At 37.9% G+C, this 26,018-nt stretch overlaps 1 protein-coding gene and 1 pseudogene across 1 annotated transcript; both read left to right on the forward strand.

Annotated features, from left to right (window-relative positions):
- Positions 1-717: 717 nt before the first annotated feature.
- LOC113457884 (zinc finger protein 431-like) lies at positions 718-12,436 on the forward strand. The gene is made up of 4 exons (XM_026787397.1): positions 718-901; positions 8,328-8,454; positions 8,655-8,715; positions 9,858-12,436. Exons 1-4 carry the CDS (start codon positions 875-877, stop codon positions 10,897-10,899), a joined length of 1,257 nt encoding a protein of 418 aa, XP_026643198.1. The 5' UTR covers positions 718-874; the 3' UTR covers positions 10,900-12,436.
- A 4,422-nt stretch (positions 12,437-16,858) lies between these two features.
- The window catches only part of LOC101990363, a 27,256-nt pseudogene continuing 18,096 nt past the window's right edge, over positions 16,859-26,018 (forward strand).

The raw sequence follows: 26,018 nt of genomic DNA on the forward strand, positions 1-26,018 counted from the left end.
AGAGTATTCAGTGCTGATAAGTCACTTTTTCTTGATGTTTTCTGTATTTGTGTTCTTTACCTTTTATATCTGTGAGAACGGTGGCATTGTTACAGTCATTTTTACATCGGACATCAAGGTTGACAGGTTACATAGGCTCCAAAGCAATGTACTTTCTCTGTAAACCTGGTTTTCAGTTAAGAACTGTGGTACAAGATAAACATGTGAGACCATTTCTTTCCACCATTTCTATAATTTATATGTTTGTACAGAAGAATGCACCTAAATGTCTTTACTTTAACACTGTGATCATGTTCAGAAATGGATTTGTTAGCTGACCCTGCTTAGGATCAACAAGGTAAAAAGTACCATCAGTTCACCTAACCTCATTGGAAAGCCACATAATAACAAACCGCTCCTTTTGTGTCCTTAAATATCTGTTTAGGTGTTAAATATTCTGGACACCATTCCACCTGTGTGACAGGGAATCACTCCACCCCACATGGTTGTACACTTTGTGCCCAGGACAAAGAAGGGGAAGTGCCTAAGGAGAGCTGGAAGACAGCAGGACCTACAGTTGTTGACAGGGGCAAGTGCTATTGAAATGCATATAACTGCTGCTTTAGAAAAGGTCTTTCTCTGGGGTAGGAGGCAGGGTCAGGAATCATTGTGCTGTGTCTTTAAGCACAGTATAACCCTATGGGCGGTGCTCTTGTCACTCAAGCTTCACTAGCCAATGAGACTCTCCAAGCGACCTGACATCACAAGTTGTGCCGGATCATTCCGGTAGCCCGCTTCAGACTTGGCTTGGAAGTGAAGCTGAATCCAGTAATTTCCTTTGCTGTGTTACCTGTTCTGTGCTTAGGTTCCTGATGCAGAGAGCTGAACAAAGAGTATGGGCGACCAAGAAAAACACGACACGGTGAGCTTGGGGCTGCTATTCCCAGACTAGGAGGAGCGGTCTGTTGAGGGAAGGGAGCGAATGTGGCGGTTCCTCCCCAGCCTGGGTGGGAGCCAGTGACCAAACTTAGAGATTGGCAAGTTCCTGCCTGGTCTGGCATGGTCCGGCATGGTCCGGCATAGTCCTGCTGGTCCAGCATGCCCCAGTGTGGTTCTGCATTTTCCTGTGTGGTCCTGAGCGGTCCTGTGTATTCTCTGCAATTCGCTTGCAGTCTGTGAGTAACTTAACTATGTCGGCTGCGTCTGTGCAGAGCATTGGATTGGGACTGTTGTTTGAAATATCCTTGTTGTTGACATCACTGTGAAATATCGGCGCCCTTAGTGCTTGTGTTGTCGCTAGGGAACACAGATTTGCCAGAATCAGAGAGTGCTGGTCTTTCTAATGTGTTCCATAAGTTCGACAGTTTTAACATTTAACTTTTACATTTAGGATCGATCTGGAGTTAATTTTATGGAGCTTGTAAAATGTTATCTCTATTGTAGAGTAGCACTCTACTGTTAACCTGTGATGTAGAAGAGTAGAATTGATGGTATAAGGACTTACCAGTTCTTAGGAGGTATCAAGTCACGAGGTAGAACTTAGGTAAAGGAGTACTGCATTCCAATTACTCACAAAATAAGCAGCGTGCTAACCGTGCCAGTTGGAGCTAGTATGATAAGATGTAAATGTTTGTTCCCCAGGCTTAAGTATCTACATACCCACAAAAAAGGAGACCATCCTGATTTACAACCAGCAGAGAGATTCCTCCCCCTCCCCATTAAAAATGCAACCTTTAGCCCCGGTGGCGCACACCTTTTGTCCCTGAACTCTGGAGGCAGAGGCAGGTGCATATTTATGAGTTCAAGGCCAGTCTGGTGTTCTAGAGTGAGTTCCAGAACAGCCAAGGCTACTCAGAGAAACCCTGACTTGAAAAAAGAGAATATAAAAACAGCCTCTAAATGCTGCTCAAGGGACCCTTACAGCAGCATCTCCAGTCTTTTAGAAAAGCGCTTCTGAGTCAAGGTCTTCTATGTTGCTTGAGGTGAACTTGGACACTGTCTGACCCCTCAGGGCATTGACCTTGTTATGCTCCTGACTAACCTCACTAAAGCTGGCAATACACATCTGCAGCACAAGAGTACTAAGATTACCAGTTTGAGACACAGAGTGGACTGCCTGTTGCAGAACAGGGAAAGGGTTTGTGTGTGGAAAATGGTTTCTCCCTTCAGACCAGAAGAGGAGGAACAGTGTACTGTCCACACTGTAGGGGGAAACAGACTAGACAGCAGCTAGATCACAGACTGAAGTTGAAAGCTGTGAGCTGCAAGGGTCTCCTTTAGAATGAGGGACCGCTGGGGCATGGTGAGTGACTTTCTCTGTAATTTCCTTGATGTATTAATTTCTTCCATGTGACTGAAGACAGATAGAATTGGTGGGTGTACATTTTTGGGAGGTTGGCTTGAACTACTAAGTATTCAGTTTCTAATTAGCAAATCCTCCAAATCAGATGTGTGCAATTCTTGTTGACAACAGCTAAGTCAGCTGAGAGTTTTGAGACACTGACCTTTGGCTGTAACTCCATGTGTTACTAAGTGGCTAACATGTACATGGGACAAAGTCATACACTCTTTTATGAATGACATTCCCTCTACCAGAGTAGTGCCAACTCCGTTTCAAAGTCAGTATAGCTACATATTTTTCCAATTATTTTTATTATTTTAAGACAGCAATTATTTGTATCATTTTAAAAATTCATTTTCTTTAAATGCATCATTCATCTTTTTTTCCATTTTTCAATATTTCAAAGTTTAAGGGTTTTGTTCCATTTCTTCTTAAGTGCTGTTTATTTATTTATATGTTTACTTGTATCAGTTTAGAGCAGTGTTTCTCAAACTTAGGGGTCATGTTTCCATTTTGGGGATCAAATGACTTTATTATAGGACTGGTCTCACACCATCGGTAAACACAGATATGTATATTATAATTCTTAACAGTAGCAAAGATATAGTTATGAAGTAGCATTGAAAATAGTTTTATGGTTGGAGGGTCACCACATTGTGAGGAACTGTATTAAAGGGTCACAGCATGCAAAAGGTTGAGAACTACTTGTTTAAATCAATTTCTCCTGTAGCTCAGGCTAGCTTCACACTATATAACTGAGAATTGTTTTGAACACCTAATGCTGCCTCTGCTGCCCAAGGCTGGGCAGACAGTCCTACAGCTCCTTCTAAGTTGTTCTAGACTGGTCTTTAGGAGGAAAATAGACCAGTGAATGAGTATCCTTCAACTTCTCTAGAAGTCATTGTGAATTTGTAAATGAAGTGGGACCTGTGTGTGAATTACAGTTTACAAACTGTAAAGTAGGTGTAGTCACAGTGGAGAAAAGGGTGGGCTTTAAGGAGGGAGAGAACTTTCCTGCTTTGACAGTAGTTGACATTAGCAGTGAGTAGTGATGTAATCGATTTTTGATGATCAATACATGTTCTCACTGGCATTTCTTGGGTTCACAGACCAGACGATCAAGAATCTGGATAAAGAATTGAATTTTCATAAAACCAATTACTGTAATTACACTAGTTCAACCTAAATCAAAGAACTGGATAAAATGTTGTGGCCCTGATTATTATGACTGTGTTGTTCAGGTGTAAGATGTATACCCTGAGAGAAAGGATGTGAGTAGTGCTTGGTGGCCTCTAATACAACTCCCTAGTCTCTGGAGTACATGGCCATAAGCCTGTTTTATTCTTCTAACAGAATTATTTGGAATTATAATTACATTGTTCCACATCTCTTTTCTGCCTCCAAGCCCTCCCAAAGTCCCTTCATTTTGTTCTAATCCATGGCCTCTTTTTGTTTAACAACAGTTATTGTTTGAATGTGACTTGTGTTTGGTTGCAGGACCTCACAGCTATGAAGTAAAGGGTTGACAACACTGGACATAGAGTATGTAATTGAATGTACATGCATAGGACCCTGTACCTTGGAAGAGAAGCAGAAAATGATCTGGGAGAATGGTAGATTTTATGAAACAACAAAATTCCCAGATTTGGGTTCTCTCTGACCTTAGTATGGAAGGACAAACCTGAGAGAGTTTTTGCTCCTGAGTAGTTTTTTCTTTGCTTACCCAGTATGGTAACTGCAAATGTCCTGAAGCCCAGCTGGGTGGCGCTAGCTAAGGACTCTGAAAAAGCTTAGCAATGAAGAGCACCAGTGGGGAGCTATCGTACAGGTTCTTGCCAGGATTCTCCTATTGTTCTGCTGTAGGGAGCTGTAAGGAAGACCACAGCCATAGCATGGTGAATGTGGGGGCCACTGTCACCAGACCAGGAATTAAAAATTAGCTGAGCTGTCAATGCTGCTTGTACTGGCCTGGACCATGAGCCAGACTGAGGTTCTGTTGGTCCCTGCCCTTGGCCACTGAGATTTGTTCAGTTTGGATTACCTGGTTAGAGTGAGGCTCTTCCAGACTGGCATGGGAGACTGTGAACTTGTAATATCACTGTCTCATGCTATGTAATTGAGAATTGCTTTGAACAATCCTGCCTCTGTTCCCCAGTGCTGGGTAGAGAGTCCTGCAACTCTTTCCAGTCTGGGCCTTGAACGATCAGTGAGAAGGAAAAATAAGCCAGTTAACGAGTGGGCACCAATCTCCCTGACTTTTAGTGAGGACTTATAAATGAAGAGAGACCTGTGCAAGAACTGGGTTCATAGACCAACCTTGAAGCTGGTGGAGTCACAGTCAGTGAGAGGCAGAATGCTGGTTGAGAGCTTTCCTCTTTCAACAGTAGTTGAGATTATCTTTGGAATCAGATAATCAATTTTGGATGCCCCATAAATGTCCTGATTGACCATTTCTTGGGGTCCATAAACCAGGGCAATCAAGAATCTGGAAAAAGACTGACCTTATCATGAAATCAAATAGCTATAGTTATAGTAGTTCAACCAAAATAGATCTGTGTTTAATGTTTTAACCCTGCCTAACGGACTGTTATTTTTCTGGTTTTAGATGTCAACTTTGTATCATCTGATATAAATTCAGTGGTTTTTATATGCAAATGAATTCTTTCTATATATTGCAAATCGATAACTGTTTTCAGAAGTTTATTAAAATCCCTCAGTACCATGAGAATAGCATATAATTCTGACTTTAGGACAGACTCATAAGTGATTTGATCCACTTTACTTAAATTTTCTGATTTGTAACCTGCCTTTCCTGATTCATTTTTAATATTATAGAATGTAGGGGCTCTAGTTAGTTGTATTTCCTGTACAATGAAAGGAAAGATCCAGCTAAGTCTCTTTATAGCTCGAATTCTCTGGCTTTTGGAATATTTGTTAATCTCTCCCAAAAATTACTAATCATTCTTTGCCAGGGTTCATTTTGTGCCCATAACTTGTAAGTTTCATCCTTATTAAATAAAAGGTACTATAGTTTCTACTCAGTCTATTCTGCTAATTGACAAAGTCTCATTTTTTCTGTTAGAATTATCTCAGAGATCTTTTCCATGTAAGTTTTCAATTGCTTTCCTTGGTTTATGTGGTAAAAATAATCATTCTAAGATATTAGCTACCTCTGCATTAAAATTCCTGTAGGGAAATATTTGGAGGGTAATATGACCAGAACGTAGTTAAGATTCAGATCCACATGTTCCACATGTACCTTCTATAGTTTCTCTTCTGTCAAACTCTATTTTCTCTCAGCTTCAGCTGATAAATTCCTGGGACTATTTAAATCCTTGTGACTATCTAAGATTTTATTTATATTAACCAGTCCTTCAGATTTTAACCAAATAGTGGCCGAAGATTTGAAATGTCTCTTAGCAGTGTTTGAAAATCATTTAAAGTCTGCAATCAGTCTAGTTTGCCTTTTGGGGTCTAAATTTTTTTTTTTGTAAACCTATGATAGCCTCAATAATTGGTAGATATTTCTTTTATTTTTCAGGAGCAATTTGTAATCCCTAACAAGACAACATTTTCTTTACTTCTTTAAACATTCTTTCTAAAGTATCTCTACATTTGAATCAGATAGTAAAATGTCATCCATATAATGGAAAACTCTAGAATCAGGGCATTGCTAACATTATTTCGAATGACTGCCATATAAAATATTGGCACGGGATCACTATTTAATAGTCCCTGTGGGAAAATCTTCCATTGATACCATTTTCCAGATTTCTGTTAAACAACAAATGTAGGAGTATTCCAAGGACTAGTTGATTCTTCAATTTGCTGACCATTTATTTAGAACAGTGTTCTAAAGTCTTCAGTTTTTCTCTTGTTAATGGCTTTTGTGCAACCCATACATGTTTGTCTGTCAACCATTTTAAAGTTAGGACTGTTGGTGTCTTTGAAAGATCAGCAGCTGTTGTGCCCTGTTCTTGTACAACCTGAATGTTCGGTGACTGTTTATAATATCTTGTAGTATTTTTTCCAGTAACATAGGTTAATTTATTGTTTGTTTCTCAGATTGGGCAAATGTTAGTCTGGTGAGTATTCTATTGCTGTAACAATTCATGTCCCCACAAATTCATTGCTATTTTAGCCTCATGTCTTTAATTTTCCTCTATGTTTTCCTGGTCCAATACATTTGACCTATCTTGTGTTCTGTTTCACCTGAGATAAAGTTCCAGTTGTGTTTTGGGAAGATATGACTTGTTTTCTGATTTTACAAGCTGTCACATTCAAGAGCTAATCTTGAAAGTTCAGAAGACATTTTGAAAATTTGAATGTCATAGAGGCTGTTGTAGACTCTGAGGATCATTGAAGTGGCTAATTGTATTTTCTTCATGGATGACCATGACCCTATTGTGACTTGGGTCTGAATGTAGTCGATTGAATTCAATACCTTCTAGACAGATGATGTATTTGAACATGTGTCTCTCCTTGGTGGCTCTCTTTAGGGTTGCTGGTGAAACCTTAAATAGGATGAACCCTTCTGGATGAAATCACTCACTGGGGATTGGAGATGAGTGCCCTTAGCCATAACCTATTTTATTTTGTGTGTGTGTGTGTCTACTGTGTTGTGGTTGAAACTGATCAAGCTAGTTTCCTTCTTGTTCTTTTATGACATCACCAGCATTATAGACTTTGTCCCTAAGTTATATAAGATATAGTAGAAACCATTGCTGTTGAATGGCTTAACCATTTTGGTAGCATGCTCTATTTATTTTCTTAGTTATGTTTTTGAAGACAATGTTTGTCTGTGTAGTACTCGCTGTCCTGAAAGTATCTCTATAGACCTAGAAGGTCTCAAACTTAGAGATCTACCTGACTTTGTCTCCCAAATGCTGGGATTAAGGGTGGGCCAACATCCTGGGTTTTGTATTGTTTTTATATTTTTGGTGATGGGCCTGGAATGTAGGTTTTTGTACATGTTGAGTATGTCCTGTTGTATTGTGCTCCACCACCATCTTCAATCTTGATATTAGGCAGAGAGTATCATTCATGACACTAATGCTGCCTGGGCCTTCTGAGTCATTGAATTTGCAGGTGTGTCACATTCTCTCCGCCTGTTGCATTTACTTTGATTTTTTTTAAAAATGAATGAGTTCTTTATTTGCATTCATGGATATGCACCCCTTGGGTATCTTGTCCTCATAATTATCAAATGATGACTTCAGAACCCCTGAGCTTAGATAATGGATAGTTGTAATTCCCCACGTAAGCACTGGCTTTTGAACCCACCATATGGAAGACCATATGAACTCTTTATTGCTGAGCCATCTCACATGTTCTATGTTGATTATTTATTATCAACATTTACATTGGTCCGGTCTTCATCTGTTTAAACCTGCAGTTCCTTTCATTAATATCTTATCATTGTTAAACTTCAGACAGGTACTTTATGTTTCTGGAAGGTGAGTACAGAACTGGAGTGAATGCATAACTCTTTGTGGGAATTTCAGTACAAAACCACTGAGTTCTTTCTATCCTTTTGTTTGTTTGATTTTTGCAGAGGAGACAGGGTTTTAGTATGTATTTCTGATTGTGCTGGAATTGACTGTATAAATGAGAATAGCTTTTTATTCAGATGCAGACCTATCTTTCTCTGTTTTCTGAGTGCTGCAATTAAAAGCATGAGCCAGTACACTTTTTTTTTGTAGTTGGAATTGTTCATACAATTTCTCTGATGCATACTCAGTACTATTCATCTATTTTCTTGTCTCTTTACGTCTATTAATACACATTTCTCTAGCAAGGTGATATCTCATTCAAAGCTTTCAGAAATGACAAAGGTGATCCTCCTCTTCAGTTTTCTTCTAAGCTGACTTGGTGATTGCAATAGAGTTTCTGTGTCTTGGAATACATGTGGATAGCATGAGAATTAAATAACTATATTTTCAAAGAAGTATACATTTACTGTGTTTTCAGTATCATTTTCTTTGTCCACATCTATGGGATATTTTAGAATGTAGTGACCTATGATGATGTGCGTGTTGACTTCACCCGGGAAGAGTGGGCTTTGCTGGATCCTTCCCAGAAGAGTCTCTACAATGATGTGATGCTGGAGACCTGTAGGAACCTCACTGCTATAGGTAAGACTGTGAGTTTTCCTTTACATTTTAAAATAAGGGGACAACTCGTTTTTGGTTATTGATGTTCTTCTGTAACTATGATTGAGACTGTGGAAGGATGATACGAAAAAAAAAAACAAGCATGGTTTTCAAGATCACTGAATATAATTTAAATTTTGCACAATTTCAAATAACATATATTTTCTTATACTATATTTTAGGCTACAAATGGGAAGATCATAATATTGAAGAACATTGTCAAAGTTCAAGCAGACATGAAAGGTAATTTGCATGTGCAAGCTAATAGAAGTATGCCTCAGAAAAAAAATTTAAGATGTCTCGAAGAAAGCAGTAGTATATTAGCACAGCTTAAAGGGCATTGATGATTATTAAATTCTCAGAACCATGTACCTCAATGTCAAGCAGGTGAATTGTGTTTGCAAGCTATTCATTTCAGAAGGAAGACAAGAAAACAATGCCTTAACAGATATCACCATTTCAATCATAGCCTCATGAGAGCTATGCTGTAGAACTGCCAATCAATTTAGTTTCATACCACTCCACTACAAAATGTTTACATGTTGAATAGGTGGTAAGTATATGTCCAAAACCTTCTAAGAAGTAAATAGTCCATAGCAGACCTTATGTTACTCATATTCTTGTTGCGACTCTGTTAAGTTTAATGAGAGGAGGTGTAGTTAGATTCAAGAACCAAGGGGCAGTTGTTGTGGAGAAACCTTAGTTACTATACTGTATGCATGAGAAAAAGAAAATCAAATGTGTTAATGCTACATGGACACCCTTTATTTGTTTTTCTCCATTTAATACGTATATAATATGTCACTATGGAGACAAGTCATATGAACATGGAATAATGATTGTAATGACATATCCTTCTTCCTCTCAGAACAATTAGAAGATTTCTAGCTGTCCCCCATATTGAATATAGTTGTTGAATGTGATTCAAGCTTACAAGTAATTGCTTTTCCAGCTTCATTGGAAATACATTAATAAACTCACACTGCAGAAAAGCCCTATGAATACTAGAAATGTGGAAATAATTTTATTTGTCCTGGTTAACTTTACAAACATGGTATGACTTACACTATAGGAAAATTTATGAACCTAATGTGTGGTAAAGCTCTGACTCTTCCCAGTTCTCTTCAACTACATGAAAAATCTCTTACGAAAAACTGATTCTTTAAACTTGAGTCCTGTAAGAAAGGCTCTTACATCACAGGTATATTCAAAAATGAAAAACAATCCTTAATGAAGGGGATCAACATGAGTGTAAACAAAGTGATAAAAGCTTAAGATCTGATTGCCTTTTATAATTAAACCAAATTGTAAACTAATTTATACAGATATAGTCAACAGTGTAATGAATGTGGTAAAGCTTTTACATATGCCAATTTTCATTGCAGGCTCAAAAGAAGCCATACTGAAGATAAATCTGAAACTACTCAATGTGTTAAAACCTTTGCATATCATAATCATCTTCAAAGGTATGAAAAAATCTGTACTGGAGAGAAACCCTTTGAATGTAATCAATGTGGTAAAGTCTTTACACATCAGAGTATTCTCAAAAATCATAACAGATCACACACTGGAAAGAAACCCTATGGATGTAATCAATGTGGGAAAGCCTTTGCGTTTCACAGTCATCTTCGAATGCATACAAGAACACATACTGGAGAGAAGCCCTATGAATGCAACCAATGTGATAAAGCCTTTTCATGTCACAGTCACCTGAAAAAACATGAAAGAACCCATACTGGAAAAAAACCCTATGAATGTGATCATTGTGGGAAAGCCTTTTCAAAACATTATCATCTCCAAAGGCATAAAAGAACACATACTGGAGAGAAACCTTATGAATGTAATCAATGTGGGAAAGCCTTTGCATGTCAAAGCAGTCTTCTATTGCATCAAAGAACCCATACTGGAGAGAAGCCCTATGAATGTAATCAATGTGGGAAAGCCTTTGCAGTTAACTGTAGTCTCCAAAATCATAAAAGAACACATACTGGAGAGAAACCATATGAGTGCAAACAGTGTGGTAAAGGCTTTGCGCAGAAAAGTCATCTTCTAAGGCATAGTAGGACACATACTGGAGAGAAACCCTATGAATGTAATCATTGTGAGAAAGCCTTTTCACAACAGTATCACCTCCAAAGACATAAAAGAATGCATACTGGAGAGAAACCTTATGAATGTAATCAATGTGGTAAAGCCTTTGCAAGTAACTGTAGTCTTATAGTACATAAAAGAACACATACTGCAGAGAAACCCTATGAATGTAAACAATGTGGTAAAGCCTTTAGACAAAAGAGTCAACTCAACTGTCATAAAGGAACACATGCTGGAGAGAACCCCAACAAATGTAATCAATATGAGAAAGTCTTTTCACAACAGAATCATTTCCAAATACATAGAAGAAAACAAATAGGAGGAAAAAGTCTATGAAGTAATCAATGTTGTAAAGCCTTTATATGTCTTTGTAGTCTTTGCATCATGGGAAAAAAATCATACTTCAGAGAATTCCTATAAATGTAGTCAAGGTTTTGCATCTCATTATATCTTTTATACAAGATTTAAACTTTCAGTGTGCAATCATTCTGTTAAAGCCCGTGCCTATCAAAATAGTCTTTGAAGACCTAAAAAAAAAAAAAAAAAAAAAACCATACAGAAGAGAATTTAGCTATAAAGGATTTGGTAAGATCTTTAGCCAACACATTTATGTTTCACAAGTGTATTTATTCTGAAGAAAAAAATCTGACCATATCATTAATCTGTTCAAAAAGTATAATGCCCATCTTTATTTTGTTTGTACCTGCAAACTCATGGAAAAAGCCCTATGAATTTAAATGATATAATAACTCTTTTAGATTTTATGCATCTCTTCAATGACATGAAATAACATTCAGGTGTAAAAGTTTATGGATATTTGTGCTTTTTCTGTTGTTGTGATAAAACATTATGTTTATGTCAACTCATGAAAGAGTTTAATTTGACTCTTGATTCCAGAGGGATACCATGAAAGTGATATGGCAACAGGTGTCAGACATGGCAGCTAAAGCAGGAGACAAAGATCTCACATCCTCAACCTGTAGCATGAAGCAGAGAGTGGGAATACGAAATAGTTTTTAGATATAAATTATGAAAGCATATCCTAATGACATATTTCCTTCAAGAGGGCAGCATGTTCTGAATCTTCTCAAATGATGTTGCCAACTGAAGATTGATTTTTCTGACTTCAAGCCTACATGCTTGCGTGCTGAACCAATGCATGATGAAGTCAAAGTATGTAAGATGCCCTCAACACCTGTGTGATAGGAATGCATACTTATCAGAGAAATTTCTTCATGAGTGAAAATTTGTTTAAAGATTTTATTTAATTTTAATTATGCATGTTAGTATGTATTTGTGTATGTATGTGAATGTGCATTCTGGCTCCCAAGAAGGTTAGACCCTTGAATCTTCTTGTAGCAGGAATTATAGGAAGATGTAAAAGACCTGACCTTGTTTCTGGGAATGAAATTTTCTTCACTGTTCAGCCATGTCTCTAGCCTCTCTATGTAAACTTGAAATCAGGAAATAGTGAAGAATTCATACAAGAGAAAGACCATATTCATGTAAATGATTGGATAAAAACTTTAGTTATCATAGTTGCCATCAGTTTCAAAGAGGAAAAAAAAATCTTTTTCATTGTAACCTGGAAGAACGTAATTACTACCATGTTCCCTCAAGACTGATGGTGGAAATAACTACATTGTGGTCTCTATTTTGCAACATTTGAAGTCGATATTAAAATATGCTATATATGGCAAATCCACTTGCTAAATTTTATTTTGATGTCCTTATATTTATTCTGTGACTTTGCTCTTCCTCCATTGTGCTTCTCCTTAATGATAGTTATTTTTCTGCTGTAATGTATTAAATGGGATATCAATCACCAAATCAGGCAGTTTGTGATCATAATTTGCAAATAAATGTGTCTGTGAAAGGGTCATGGACTGATGTTCCTGGTTTTGTTTTTCATATTTTTATAAATTTCCTTGCGATGTTTGTTATCCAGCCTAACTGAGATGTCAGTAGTTAGTAGGGGAGGTGTTTGAACTCATGGTCCTTATGTTTCAGCCTACTGAGTACAATCCAGAGGTAGATGATGAATTCCCAGTACCTCATGTTTTCTCTTCATGTTTTAACAATGTTAATTGTTGTAATTAGAGCGGCGGGGCTGCGTCCCTGGCACCCGGCCGCCCACATGGCTAGCTTAGCTTATGCCCTGAAATAATTACATGGAAACTGTATTCTTTTAAACACCGCTTGGCCATTACATGTAGCCTTTTCTCGGCTAACTCTCACACCTGGACTAGCCCATTTCTAATATCCATGTAGCTGACGAGCTGGCTTACCAGGAAAGATCTTAACCTGCATCTGCCTGGAGTGGGAGAACCATGGCGACTCACTGACTCACCTTCTTTCTCCCAGCCTTCTGTTCTGTTTACTCCACCCACCTAAGGGTTGGCCTATCAAGGGGCCTAGGCAATTTCTTTATTCCTTAACCAATGAAATCAACAGATTGATATATGACACTCCCACATCAGTTAATGCTAAAATGCTTGCTTAAAAGAAATATAAGAAACAGTAAATACCTCATCCTTGTATCCAAAACAGCATTTTCATATGTCCGGTAAGATTTTTAGGCTAGGACGGATATGTGGAAAGTAGAAGGCAACTTTTCCTTCCTCATATGGTGATCACATTTTCCTCTGAGGCTTCTCACGGATGCTCAAGTAAGATTACCTGAAACTTTGTATCACTAAAACACTGTCTTGTCAGATTGTAAATATATTTTCCTCCAAGGATAGAGGAAAATATGACAATTTGAACAAGAATCATATTTGCAAATGAAAATAATATATTGCTACCACTTTCTTCTGGATGGGTTAATTTATCCACTAAACACTTTTTGATAACACCTTCTCAGAAATACAAATGAAAGCCAGAGAATTGACTTAGTGAAGCTGATTGCTGCTAAGCCTGATGACCTGTGTTCAATCTGTTGGAGAACCATATTAGCCTCACAAAATTATTTCTTATTTCTGCAGTTGGTCTGTTGCATATGTATACTCCCATCCACCTCAAACAAAAAATAACAGTTTAACCCAAATAAATACCATTAAGACCACTTGCAGTCAGATGACTAACTGGGTTTCCTCTGTAGAGCTCACATAGAAAAAGTAGATAATAGACACCATGGCCCAGGTTAAAACACATGAACATAGTTAAAACTCTTTTAAATGGAAGAAATGAACAAAGCAAGAAAATAACCCAATTAGTGAGGTAGGGGAGTGAGGAGTGGAGAAGGGACATAGGGAGGAGAATATGAGGGATTGGGAAGGTCAAGTTGGGTGAAGGACAGAGAGGGAGAGCAAGGAAAGACATACCTTGAAAAAGGAAGCCATTATGAGCTTAATGAGAAACCAGGTACTATGGAAATTCCTAGGAATCCACAAGGATGATCCCAGCTAAGAATCTAAGCAATAGTGTATAGAGTACCTAAATGTAATCAAATTGATGATTACCTTAAGGGCCATCATAGAACCTTCATCCAGTAGCTGATTGAAACAGATGCAGAGATCCACAGCTAAGCACCGGTCAAACTCCTCGAGTCCAGTCATAGAGAGGGAGGAGTTATGAGCAAAGGGGCCAACACAGTGATGCTAAAACCGACAGAAAGAGCTGACCCAAGCTAGTGGAAACTCGCTGACTGAACTAACAGCTGGGGTACCTGCATAAGACCGAACTAGGCCCTCTGAGTGGGTGACAGTTGTTTGGCTTGGGCACTTTCTGAGGCCACTAGCAGTGGAACCAGTATTTATCCTTAATGTATGAACTGGCTCTTTGGATCCCATTCCCTATGGAGGGATATTTACTTAGCCTAGATACAGGGGAGAGGGCCTTGGTCCTGCCTCAAGTGTTGTGATGAACTTTGTTGTCTCCCTGTGGGATGTCTCATCATGTCAGAGGAGTAGATGGGGTGGGGTGAGGAGAAAATGGGGAAGCAAGAGGATGAGAGAGAGCTGGGATTGATGTGTAAACTAATATTGTTTTAAATTTAAAAAAATAACTTGTAATTTCAGGTCTAAGAAATCTGATACCACTTCTGCCCTTTTAGGGAACCAGAAATGCAAATGTTGAAAATATCGATATATTTGTGGTTCCAGATTGTTATAAAAGTTTTCTTCATGTATATATTATTTTTAAAAAATTAATTAAAATTAATTTATGTGTATAAGTCTTGCAACTGTGCACAACAAATGATTGTCAGGTACCAGGGGATACCAGAAGATGGTGTCAGATGCTCCATGGCTGAAGTTCCAGGGAGTTGTGAGCTTTCTTTTGCATGCTTGTAATCATAGCCAGGCCCTGTAAATGAGAAGTTGTTGCTTTTAGTTGCTGAGCAGACTGTTCAGACCCTATGATACGACATTATTAGCAATAAAATATGAGTGAGTGGCTGATCCTTGTAGTAATAGGAGCCGTGGGCTGTGTCCCGCCACCCAGTTAGCTTTACCCGAGATAATTACATGGACACTGTATTCTTTTAATCACTGCTTGGCCCATTCTCTTCTAGGCTAACTCTCGCACCTGGACTAGCCCATTTCTAATCATCTGTGTGTAGCACCCCAAGGTGCGCTTACCGGGAAGATTCTAGCCTACGTCCATCCTAGGTTGGAGCTTCATCGCATGTGCCTCAGAGAGCAGAGCTCTCGCCTCTGCCCGCAAGAGTGGAGCACTGTGTCTCTCTGAGGCATCTGCCCCCGAGAGGAGAGCTGTCGAGTCTGACCTCACTTCCTCTTCCTCCCAGCATTCTGCTCTGTTTACTCCTCCCATCTACGTTCTAACCTATCAGGGCAAGCAGCTTCTTTATTTAATTAACCAATGGCCTTCCTCCATCAGATCCTAAATATATCTTTACTTCAGCCAAGGTTACCCTGAGGAAATGTAAGATTGATAGAATGAGATGCTAATTTAGACCTGGTATTTAAAGATATTTCTGAGGGCAAATATCCACAAGATGTGGGGAAGAATACAGAAAAATTGATCAGGGGAGAAACAGACAAGTTTTAAAAACCAACTGACTGACAGCTTAACCAAAGCCACAAGACCTTAAAGCCACAGAAACCTTAAAGGTTCAGCCGCTAAGATTTCCTCTCAGGGTTCAAAATAAAGATGCCACGATAAGCAAAAGGAACTAAAATTTGAGGGTCAACAAGTGTATTCATAATACGTTCTTTCTATCCCTGCTTCTATATTGTTCTCTCTTCCTGGTACTCTATTCTAGTTCTTCTGTCCTAACCGTCTATAATTTCTTAGCTCTAGTTCTCTGTCTCAATCCTAATTTCAATTCCATTTCTCTGCTATGTTGTTTTTCTTCTTTTTTTATTTTTCTATCTCTGAATTTCTGGGATGATTTTGCTTCTGTTTTAACTTCTGCTCCAGCTTCTTTCTGTTCACACTTCTTTCTGTTCGCATTTCAGTTAACTCTCCTTGTTCTTACCCAGCTAAAAAGACTCAAGCAACCTTTCAATCATTGGGAAGTTTATGGCCCTTGGTCCATTAGTGTTTTTGTTAAATGTTTGCAAGCTTCAATTTTAGCAAAGTTGATGCTTATCAGGACACCAGTGAAGGTTTGTCTTCCTCTGGGCTATGGGTAGATAGTTAGCTATTTTTCCTGAGAGTAAGACACAAGCAGTAAATCTCCCAAACTCAAATCGTGAGTAAACTGAGGTGAAGGTGAAGTGAGGAGCTAGGAATCTTTTAATTCAAGCTTAGTTTTAGGTCATCACTTTTCTTATCTATAAGTGAGGTAAAACCAAGGCATGCTAATTTTTTTCTATCTATGTGAACAGCAGTGAATTCTATGTCCTTGGAAGTCTGGAAATGTCTTAAATGGCCCTGAATGCTGACCACATACCTGTCAATAAAGATAATTGTAGGACGGGAGACTCTATGTTTACATAGGAGAGAGAAACAAGTACCTGGTAGTGAGAAGCAGGTTTCTTGACTGTGTGACTGTCTTTACACATAGCTCAAATAATGCTGAACTGTGGGAGATAAAGCCCAAATTTGTAACAGAAGGAGAGTCAGCAAAAAAAAAAAAAGCCACTTTATTTACAAGGCAATTACACTAATAGGCCCTGCATTTTGGTTTACAACTTCACCAAAACCCTTGGCTCTGATGAGTCACTTTGTGAAATGAGATAGTGGTATAGGTGTTTATGTATTACTTTCATTGGTTAATCAATAAAGAAACTGCTTGGCTTGATAGGGCAGAACTTAGGTAGGCAGAGAAGGCAGAACTGAATTCTGAAAGGAAGAAAGCAGAGAGAAAGAGTCCCCATGGAGATGCCGGATGAGACATGCTGAATCTTTCCCGGTAAGCCATGACCTCATGGGGATTACAGATTAATAGAAATGGGTTAAATCAAGATATGGAGTTAGCCAATAGAAGGCTAGAGATAATGGCCAAGCAGTGTTTTAATTAATACAGTTTCTGTGTGATTATGTTGGGTGTATGCTAGCTGGGTGACCGGGACCAAAAGCAGGCCCTCTCTCTTTCAACAAGACTGGTTTTAATTATCCTTATTAAAATTAAAAATTCTTATTAAAATGATTCTTTAGTTTGTAGTAAAACTGAATTAAGCTTTTTGTGGTACTTTTATTCAGAAAAGCTTGGTCTCATGGTATTACCTAAGACCATCAGACTTAACCACACAACGAGACTGCCTTTGATCCTTCCACCAGACTTGACCCAAGGTTTCCCAGATTCTCTCAGTGAACTGGGTGGGGAGAGATACAATGGATAATGCTATGCCATGCATGCAAAGGCAAGATGAAACCTAAGTTTGAGTCCTCCCATTGTTCAATCACAGCCAGACCCCATGGCCATATGCTGCAGTTGACAACTAAAATTCAACAGGTCAACTCTCCAGATGGTTAATTCCCTAATGGGCAGCACTACTGGACATCAACTGTCTTGTCGTGGACTGTGAATACTGTTTGCTTCTGTCTGCAATTTTCTCATCGACTGCTACATGTCTTCCTTAAATAGCCATGCAATTTTCTCCCACAACCTGAGTTGACAGTATGTTTTCTTCATGAATATCTTGGGCACATTTCTTTCTATGGACTGGCAAAAAGATGATTTATTCTGATATTGTGTAATTTTGATGAATACAGTATGCCTTCATAGCTAGGCCTTTGTTCCACAAATACTGTGAGAAACCTAGAAAACTCTTAGGTCATTAGCTTAGACTGGCATAGGATATTAATGGTATTGCCAGCTACTAAAATAGCATTTATGCCTTCAGCTGATTTGCAGCTCCAAAGTAAGGTCAAATTAGTTCAAATCCCCCTGCAAATGGATTTTAAGGTAAACTTTCTCAGAAAATGCTGTTTTGGTTTACAAGCACAGATAGCCAGCTGCAGTCCAGTTTCACAAAATCGAAGTTGCCAGGTGTCTGTTTTGTTGAACCAAGGTTATAGTCATAGAGCAACCTTGTTGCAAGCTTCTCTCTTGCTAGTGTCTTGCTGATAACATAAAACCAATGATTAACTCCCTGCACAAGTTTCTCAGCAGTTAAGTCTCTGCATGAGCTACGTTTTATGATACAAAATGCCAGATTCAGCTAACTGTTCATTTTAGATCCTGAAATTTATGTGGTTGACAGAAAAAGCAATTAACCAAGGTTCAGAGAGAAACAGCCTTTTTTCTCCCCATCTAGTTATACCGCAGGAAAAGTTTCTCAGCTAGCCAGGACTACAGAGGATAATCTAATTTCATAATCCTGCAAAAGAGTTACAAGTTTCTTTCCTTGTGATCTGAGGTTTCATGCAGGATAGAATATATCTTAGCTTTTGAGATTCTTTTAATGTCGCTGTCCGTGAGAAAGTTCTAAGCACTCAGCACTATACTCCTGCCTTCGCATTACAGCCTGCACACCATGGAGCCTCACAGCCACTAATGGCCATGGTTATTCGCTCATACTCGTACCAACTGCACTCTACATTTTCCTGTCTGTGCAGTACTACAAGTCCAAGAGAAACCAACACTATTAGGAATGTTAGTATAGAATATTTATCACAGTTATAAATATAGGATATAATGCACAATTTCTTTAATTTCTAGACTCTCAAATAGTTTAACATTGCCCCCTTTTATAATCTATCTCAGTAGATAATGGAATGGCTGGATCTCCCATTTACAGTTACAGTTGACACACTAATTGAAGAGCTGGCAGATTTATTTCACATATGGTATTAGGATGGCTCTACTTGCTCCTTATCATTTACTCAAGAAATGTAATGTGACCTTCAAATGTAACCAGTTTTTATTACTCAAAGCTTTCTATTGGGTATATATAAGCTCTGTGCAATAAAGAAAGAGAAATTCAACTTGAGAGAATTAAAGCAAGTGACTCTCAGTACATGTGTGAGTCTTATTCCTTCAGATAGATAAAAATTATTTCTAAACCCCAATAGTCTGTGACTTTCTTTTTGCTACCCTGAATCAGCCCTGGGAGCTCTTCTCTGGGCTGTGTTAAATCTCTTTTGTCAAGGTAGGACAGGTTGTATTAAGGAAGCCGGTAGCTCAGGCAGATGACTAGGTTTCCCTCTGCTTAAGGGAAGTATTTTCTTTCTTCGATTTCTTTGTCTTTCTGTCTCTTTTTCTTTAGAGCTTATTTTACCTGGGTTGTTTTCCCATCTTGGCCTGCATTGTCCTCAGTTTCCATTTATTGAGATTTCTTGCACTCAATTTTCAAGTCAAATACATGCCTCAACCTCCCCTCCCCCAATGACTTGACCCCAAAGGAATAGATTTCTCTTCCCCCTAGTACATCTTACCTTTGGTCTGTAAAGATTGGTCCTGGTAATTTCCTTGTACCATTGTCACTAGTGACTTCCAGCCCTGGAGTTCCTTTGCTGAACTGCATACTTCCAGAGCCAGAGGGCAACTACGGAAGCTCTTTGGAACCGGTTATGCTATGAGGCCACCTGAGTGGTTTGTTGGTTGACCTATATTCTTAGAATAACCTGTGAATTGCTAATTCAAATGAATTGCTAAGTCAATTAAGTCTCTGAACAGACACAACTTTTCTCTTAATCAGGAGGGTGTGCTCTTGAAAAGGAAATTTACTTTGACAGGAACTGCAGTTGGTTTTTATCCTGAGGAAAGCTGTTATTGTGTCCTTTTCCCAATATTTGGAATCAAGCCTCACAATCTTATTTATTATGTGAGTATGAAAAGAATTGGTGCACAAGAAATGAAGGGGAAGGGAGGCACTGCTCCAGGCCATCAAATTCCTAGAATCAGACTTGGATCTTGGAATAAATATTTTACTTGGTGAAGGAAGTATTGAGATTTAAATTCCATACCTTAAACTCAACTTTGATACTATTTGATAGGAAAGATTCATATTTGATATTTCTTATGTTACCACGTCTGCATTTGATAACACCAAAGAAGAAATAGGGTTGGCAGAGGCATAAAAGACTTCTTTGATCACCTCCATATCCAGAGAACACTCCAGAGGACAGTGCCTCTCTCTAGGCAGAAAGCAGCTGGAGAGTTCATAACATAAAAGCTTAGGTTTTACTTTAAATCAGGTTTAGGGGAGTTGTGAAATCTTTGTGTACTTAATTTCTCTATGTATAGAATCATAGGCAGTTGTATAACATTGGTTAAGATCACATTTTTCTTAGTTGAGTTTCTTTAGGTTGTTTGTTTAAACCTCACTAGACTTTTGAGATTTTTTATTGACTTTTTCTTTCCATGAGTTTAATTGTGCACAAATTTATCACTCTTTCTTGATTGTTGTAGATTTGCATAGAGGTCAATATATGTATTATTTCGTCACAGTCCTATTGAGCATTCTGAAGTTTTCTGTTTTCCATATAGCTTTACAATCATGCTTTCTTTTATAAATTGGCGGGAGTTTTCTTTGAGTGTGTTCAATTTGTGCTGCAAATTGTACATGCCTAACATCATAATATTGATTCATCTTCCTGACTAGGATCACTGACTATCTCACCATTTATTTAGTTATTTTATTTTTCATAATATTGGAAGATTTACTCTAGTGGATAAAAGTTACTTTGTGCCTGCACAGGTGGATCAGCAGATACTCTTCTTGGGGATGACCTGTTGTTGGATTCTAACACCCAAGTTGGGAGGCTCAGAACTACCTGCAACTCCCGATCCACGTGACTTGACACACTGGGGTGTCATCTACATTCACACGGAAGACATTCTCTTTTTTATACACAAACACACATGTAGTGATATTTTATTGGTGTTCTAGCAAATAAAGCTAGACTGGAGCTCAGAGTGCAGAGCTAGCCACTAGTTAATCATAGAGGACAGGCAGTGGTGACACACAACTTTAATCCCAGCACTTGGGAGGTGAAAACAGGAAATGATATGGCTAGATATGGCTAGGTGGTTTGAATGAGAATGGTCCTCATATGGTTAAATATTTGAATGCTTATTCCCCAATGAGGGGAAATGATGGGGAAGCATTAGGGGATATGTTGTTGGAGGAGATGTTTCATTGGAAATTGGCCCTCCTTTTCTGCATTTTGCCTGGAGATCAGCATGTAAGCTATGAACTCCATGCTTGCCTACCGCCATCCCTCCTGCCATGATGACAATGGGCTAATCCTCTGAAAAGAATAAGCAAGGCGCCAATTAAAAGCCTTTTATTATAAGAGTTGATTTGATGGTTTTCCTTTCATGGCAGTAAATCAGTAATTTAGACAGGTCATTTGTGTATTATTTTGGCAAAAAAAAAAAAATCAGTCGGTATTCTGCCTGTTTCTTGAGAAACAGCCAGAATTGAAAAGTAATAGCACATTGAGTCAGTGATACAGTTAGTATGCTGTGTTCTATACTAACTGTATCTGACAAAGCTTGCCTGGAGATCAGGGAGTGGAACTAGCCACTAGCTAACTGTAGATGCTAGGTAGTGGTCTACACCTTTAATCCCAGTACTTGGGAGACTCACACATTTAATTTGAGCACTTGGGAGGCTCATACCTATGATCCCAGCATTTGGAAGACTCAGGCCTTTTATCCCAGCACAATCTAGAAGTAGAGAGAGGATCTTGGCTCTTTTGATCTGAGAATCCAGATAGGTAAGAATTCACCAATGGCTGCTCCTTTGCATCTCTGATCTTTTGGGTTATTGCCCCAATAATTGTCTCCTGATTTTTATTGATAAAACTAATTAGCACCACACTTTATTGGTGAAAAAGAGCAATAAGTAGGGCAAAAAGAAATGAAACATGTGATTGAGAGAAAAAATGACATTTTAAAAGAGAAAAAAAAGCAAGATTAGCCTTCTTGTTTATGGGACCATTGAGTAGGATATGACATTACAAGAAAAATGCTTCCTAACAGATATTAAGAGACACTCAAGGAGAACAATAGTATTGAGTATACATCAAAGAAACAATATCAACAATTACTAACTTCAAAAAAGGGTGGACAAGTTGGGCCTGATGACACATGCCTTTGATCCAGAACTCATTTAGCTTTAGTTGGCAGTGACATACTAAAATAGAGGCAATAATTTTGAAGGAGGTTAGTGACAATAAAAAAAGACACCGACCTTCATTGTAAGCATAGAAAAGGCATCCCAGGAATAAGACCCTTCTTATCTAAAACATCAAGTTATGGAAACTAAAACAGAAGCAATAATTTTGAAGGAGGTTAGTGACAATAAAAAAAAGACACCTGACCTTCATTATAAGCATAGAAAAGGCACCCCAGGAATAAGACCCTACTTATCTAAGACATCAAGTTATGGAAATAAAAGGCAAGCTGTTTCCTAGCCACAGAAAGCAACTTCATACAGAACCTGCTGCTACACTGTTCCAAGTGGGGTAGAGTTCATTCTTAACCATATCCCCATACGGTGGAGGAGATGTTTCATTGGAAATTGGCCCTCCTTTTCTGCATTTTGCCTGGAGATCAGCATGTAAACTCTGAACTCCATGCTTGCCTACCGCCATCCCTCCTGCCATGATGACAATGGGCTAATCCTCTGAAAAGTATAAGCAAGGCACCAATTAAAAGCCTTCTATTATAAGAGTTGATTTGATGGTTTTCCATTTGAATGCTACTTTTTCTGAATTAAGAAAGGTAAAATGTTGTGGGCATAGATTCCTGTGCTGGTTTCAGTTCAGCACAGTTGCAAGCATCTATACTTGGCATTGTCAGAAAATGATTGAGTAAATCCTGAGATTTCATTGAATGAAGTTGTGAGGATGAAGTCTGGCTCCATTCTTAGAGCAAATACATTAAGATGCTCAAGTTATAACACATCTGCCATGGAGAGCAGCTTGTAAGCAGTAGAAGTTCTCTAAGGGAGGTGTATAATTAGTTGCAGGGATACAGCAACACCTAAGCCTTTTGTAAGTGAAAACCCATATGTCTGAAACAAGCAGGATTCGATGTTTGACCTACTGGATTTAAGTTTTTCTTTGATCCAATCTTTCCTCTCTGTGTCTCCTCTGCTTTGGAAAGGGAATGTATATTCTGGTCATTGTATGTTAGAAAGATATCCTTGATTATTCTTGAAAGGCCCTTCCTAAAAATAACACCAGCAGAACAAAAACTGAAAGCAATAATTAATAAATGTGACAGAGACATTCTTGGCCTTTGGATTGCAAGTGCATAACCTTATTCCTGACTGTTGTATTTGTTCTGAATTTTTTTATTGAATATGAACATTTTACCTGTATGCATGGATATGCACCATATGGGTACCTGGTTCTCACAGTAATCAAAAGATGGTCCCAGAAACTCTGAACTTGGAATAATGGAAAGTTGTGATCACCCATGCATGTACTTAAGCCCAACTATATGCAAGACCAACAAGAGTTCTTTACTATTGAGCCATTGCCTTGTATTGGTTTTTGTGATTAACATTAATTTTTCTGTTGCTTTAATCTATCCATTTGTAACTTCTTAAATACACAGTGCCTCTTAGTAAAATCATTTTGATGTTACAGTTTAAATAGGGGCATTTCAGGTTTCTGGAAGATGAATAAAGAACTGGAGTGAATGCATAACACTTTGTTAGAACTTCCGCAAAAACCCTGAGTTTTTCCTCATCTTTTTTTTTTTTTGTTAGACTGGTTTTTTTTTGCATGGGAAACAGGGTCTTAATATGTACTTCTTGCTGTCCTGAAAATGACTACATAGACTAGGCTGGCATTCAACTCAGAGGCAGTACATGCCTCTGCTTTGGAGTGCTGGGATTAAAGGCAAGAGTCATTGCACCCAGGTTGCCCATCTTATTTTTCTCTTATCTAGTTAGGAATTAATTGTTTATATACAATTTCTCTCATGTGTCCCCATACTGATGATCTGTTTGTCTTTCTTTTTCAGTAGGCTTTTCTCTTGCAAGGTGATATCCCTTTCAAAGGGAACAGAAATGACAAAGGTGAATCTCCTATTCAATTTCCTTCTATAGTAACTTGGTGATTCAATTATCATGTCTTTGTCATGGAATAAGAGGGGAACACCAGAGTTATATGACTATACTGTCAAATAAGTATACATGTATAATATTGCCAGTAACATATTTTCTGTTATACATATGTATGGAATATTTTAGAATGCAGTGACCTATGATGATGTGCATATCGACTTCACTTGGGAAGAGTGGAATTTGCTAGATCCTTCCCAGAAGACTCTCTACAAAGATGTGATATTGGAGACCTACAGGAACCTCACTATCACTGGTAAGACTGACTTTTCCTTCATGTGTTAAAATAAGGGGACAACTGTTTGTTGGTTCTTGATGTTCTTCTGTAATTTGATTGAGAAAGAAGAAGAATGAGGTGAGTACAACAGGCATAGTTCTAAAGTTCACTAAAATAGTAGTTTTTTTTCAAATTTGCAATAATATAACATTCATTTTCTGGTATTATCTTTTAGGATACAACTGGGAAGACCATAATATTGAAGAAAATTGTCAACATTCTAGAAAACATGAAAGGTAATTTTCATGTGCAAGCTGATACAAATGTGCCTCTGAAGAAATTGTAATCTGTCCTGGAATTTTTAAACAAAAGCAACAGTGTGAATGAGCACAACTTAAAGTGCATCGGAGATTATTAAATCCTTATAAAAGCATATAAGATTGGTGAATTTCATAGGCAAGGCATCCTTTTAAGAAAGAAGTCAAGGAAACAATTCCTTAACATTTGTTACCATTTTAATTATAGCTCCATGAGAGCTATGATGTAGAATTGTCATTCCATTTATTTCATATTGCTCACATTGTAAAAGGTGTACACATTGAAGAGCTGATAAGTATATCTCCAAAACTTTGTAATACACAAATTGACCATAGTAAAACTAGTATAACTCATACACTTGTGACTTTGCTAAGTGCTAAGTTTTTTGAGGTGGCAGTTAGCGTCAAGGGGCAAGGGGCAGTTGTTCCTAGGAACCTTAATACCTATAGCACAAGACTATGAGGACAGAAAGTCAAACTGTGTATTCAATGGGAAACCTTATGTTTTTTATTCTTCCTTCATTAGCTGTATTATATTTCTGTCTGGTTACAAGACATATGAGCATAGGCATGTGGAAAGATATAGCATACCTCTCTCTCAGAATAATTAGAAGATATGTAACAGTCCCCACATTGAGTATTCTTGTTGAATTTGATTAAAGTATACAAGTAATTTCTTTTTTATTTCTATTGTTAATACATTAACAAACTCACATGGCCTAAAAGCCCCATGAGTACTAGGACTGTATAAATACTTCTGTTTGCCCTAGTGCATGTAGCAGATGTAGTATCACAGTATAGGAAACTTTATGAATGCAATCAGGGTGGTAAAGGTTTAATTTTTTTCCAGTTCTATTCAAATTTCTGAAAAATCTCATATAGAAAAAAGGTTCTGTAAATGAGAACCATGTAATAAAGGATGTTACCATCACAAGTTTCTCCAAAGATGCAAAACAAATCATAGTAAAGGGTAAACACAATGATAAAACTTTAAGATATAATTCTTATTTACAATTGGACCAAATTGTAAAATTAATTCATAAAGAGAAAAAAGATTCAACAGTGAATTGAATATGATAATGCTTTATATGTGCCATTATATCTTTGCAGACATGAAAGAAGTCAAACTGGAGAGAAAACTTCTGAATATACTCAATGTACTACAACTTTTGCATATAACAGACATCTTCAAAAGCATGAAAGAACACATACTAGAGAGAAACTCTATGAATGTAATGAGTTTGTTAAAGCCTTTGGACATCACAGTCATCTTCAAATGCATAGAAAAACACATACTGGAGAGAAACCTTATGAATGTAATCAGTGTGGCAAAGCCTTTGTATATCACAGTCATCTTCAGATGCGTAAAAGAACCCATACTGGAGAGAAACCCTATGAATGTAATCAATGTGGTAAAGCCTTTGCATCTCACAGTCACCTGCAGATGCATAAAAGAACCCATACTTGAGAAAAGCCCTATGAATG

Source organism: Microtus ochrogaster, linkage group LG9 (genome assembly GCF_000317375.1).
Source record: "Microtus ochrogaster isolate Prairie Vole_2 linkage group LG9, MicOch1.0, whole genome shotgun sequence".
NCBI lineage: Eukaryota > Metazoa > Chordata > Mammalia > Rodentia > Cricetidae > Microtus > Microtus ochrogaster.

Coding starts and splice junctions, on each gene's coding strand:
- LOC113457884 (XM_026787397.1), top strand. CDS start 875: ATGGGCGACCAAGAAAAACACGACACG. Junction 902..8,327: donor ACCAAGAAAAACACGACACG/GTGAGCTTGGGG, acceptor GGGATATTTTAG/AATGTAGTGACCTATGATGA. Junction 8,455..8,654: donor TAGGAACCTCACTGCTATAG/GTAAGACTGTGA, acceptor ACTATATTTTAG/GCTACAAATGGGAAGATCAT.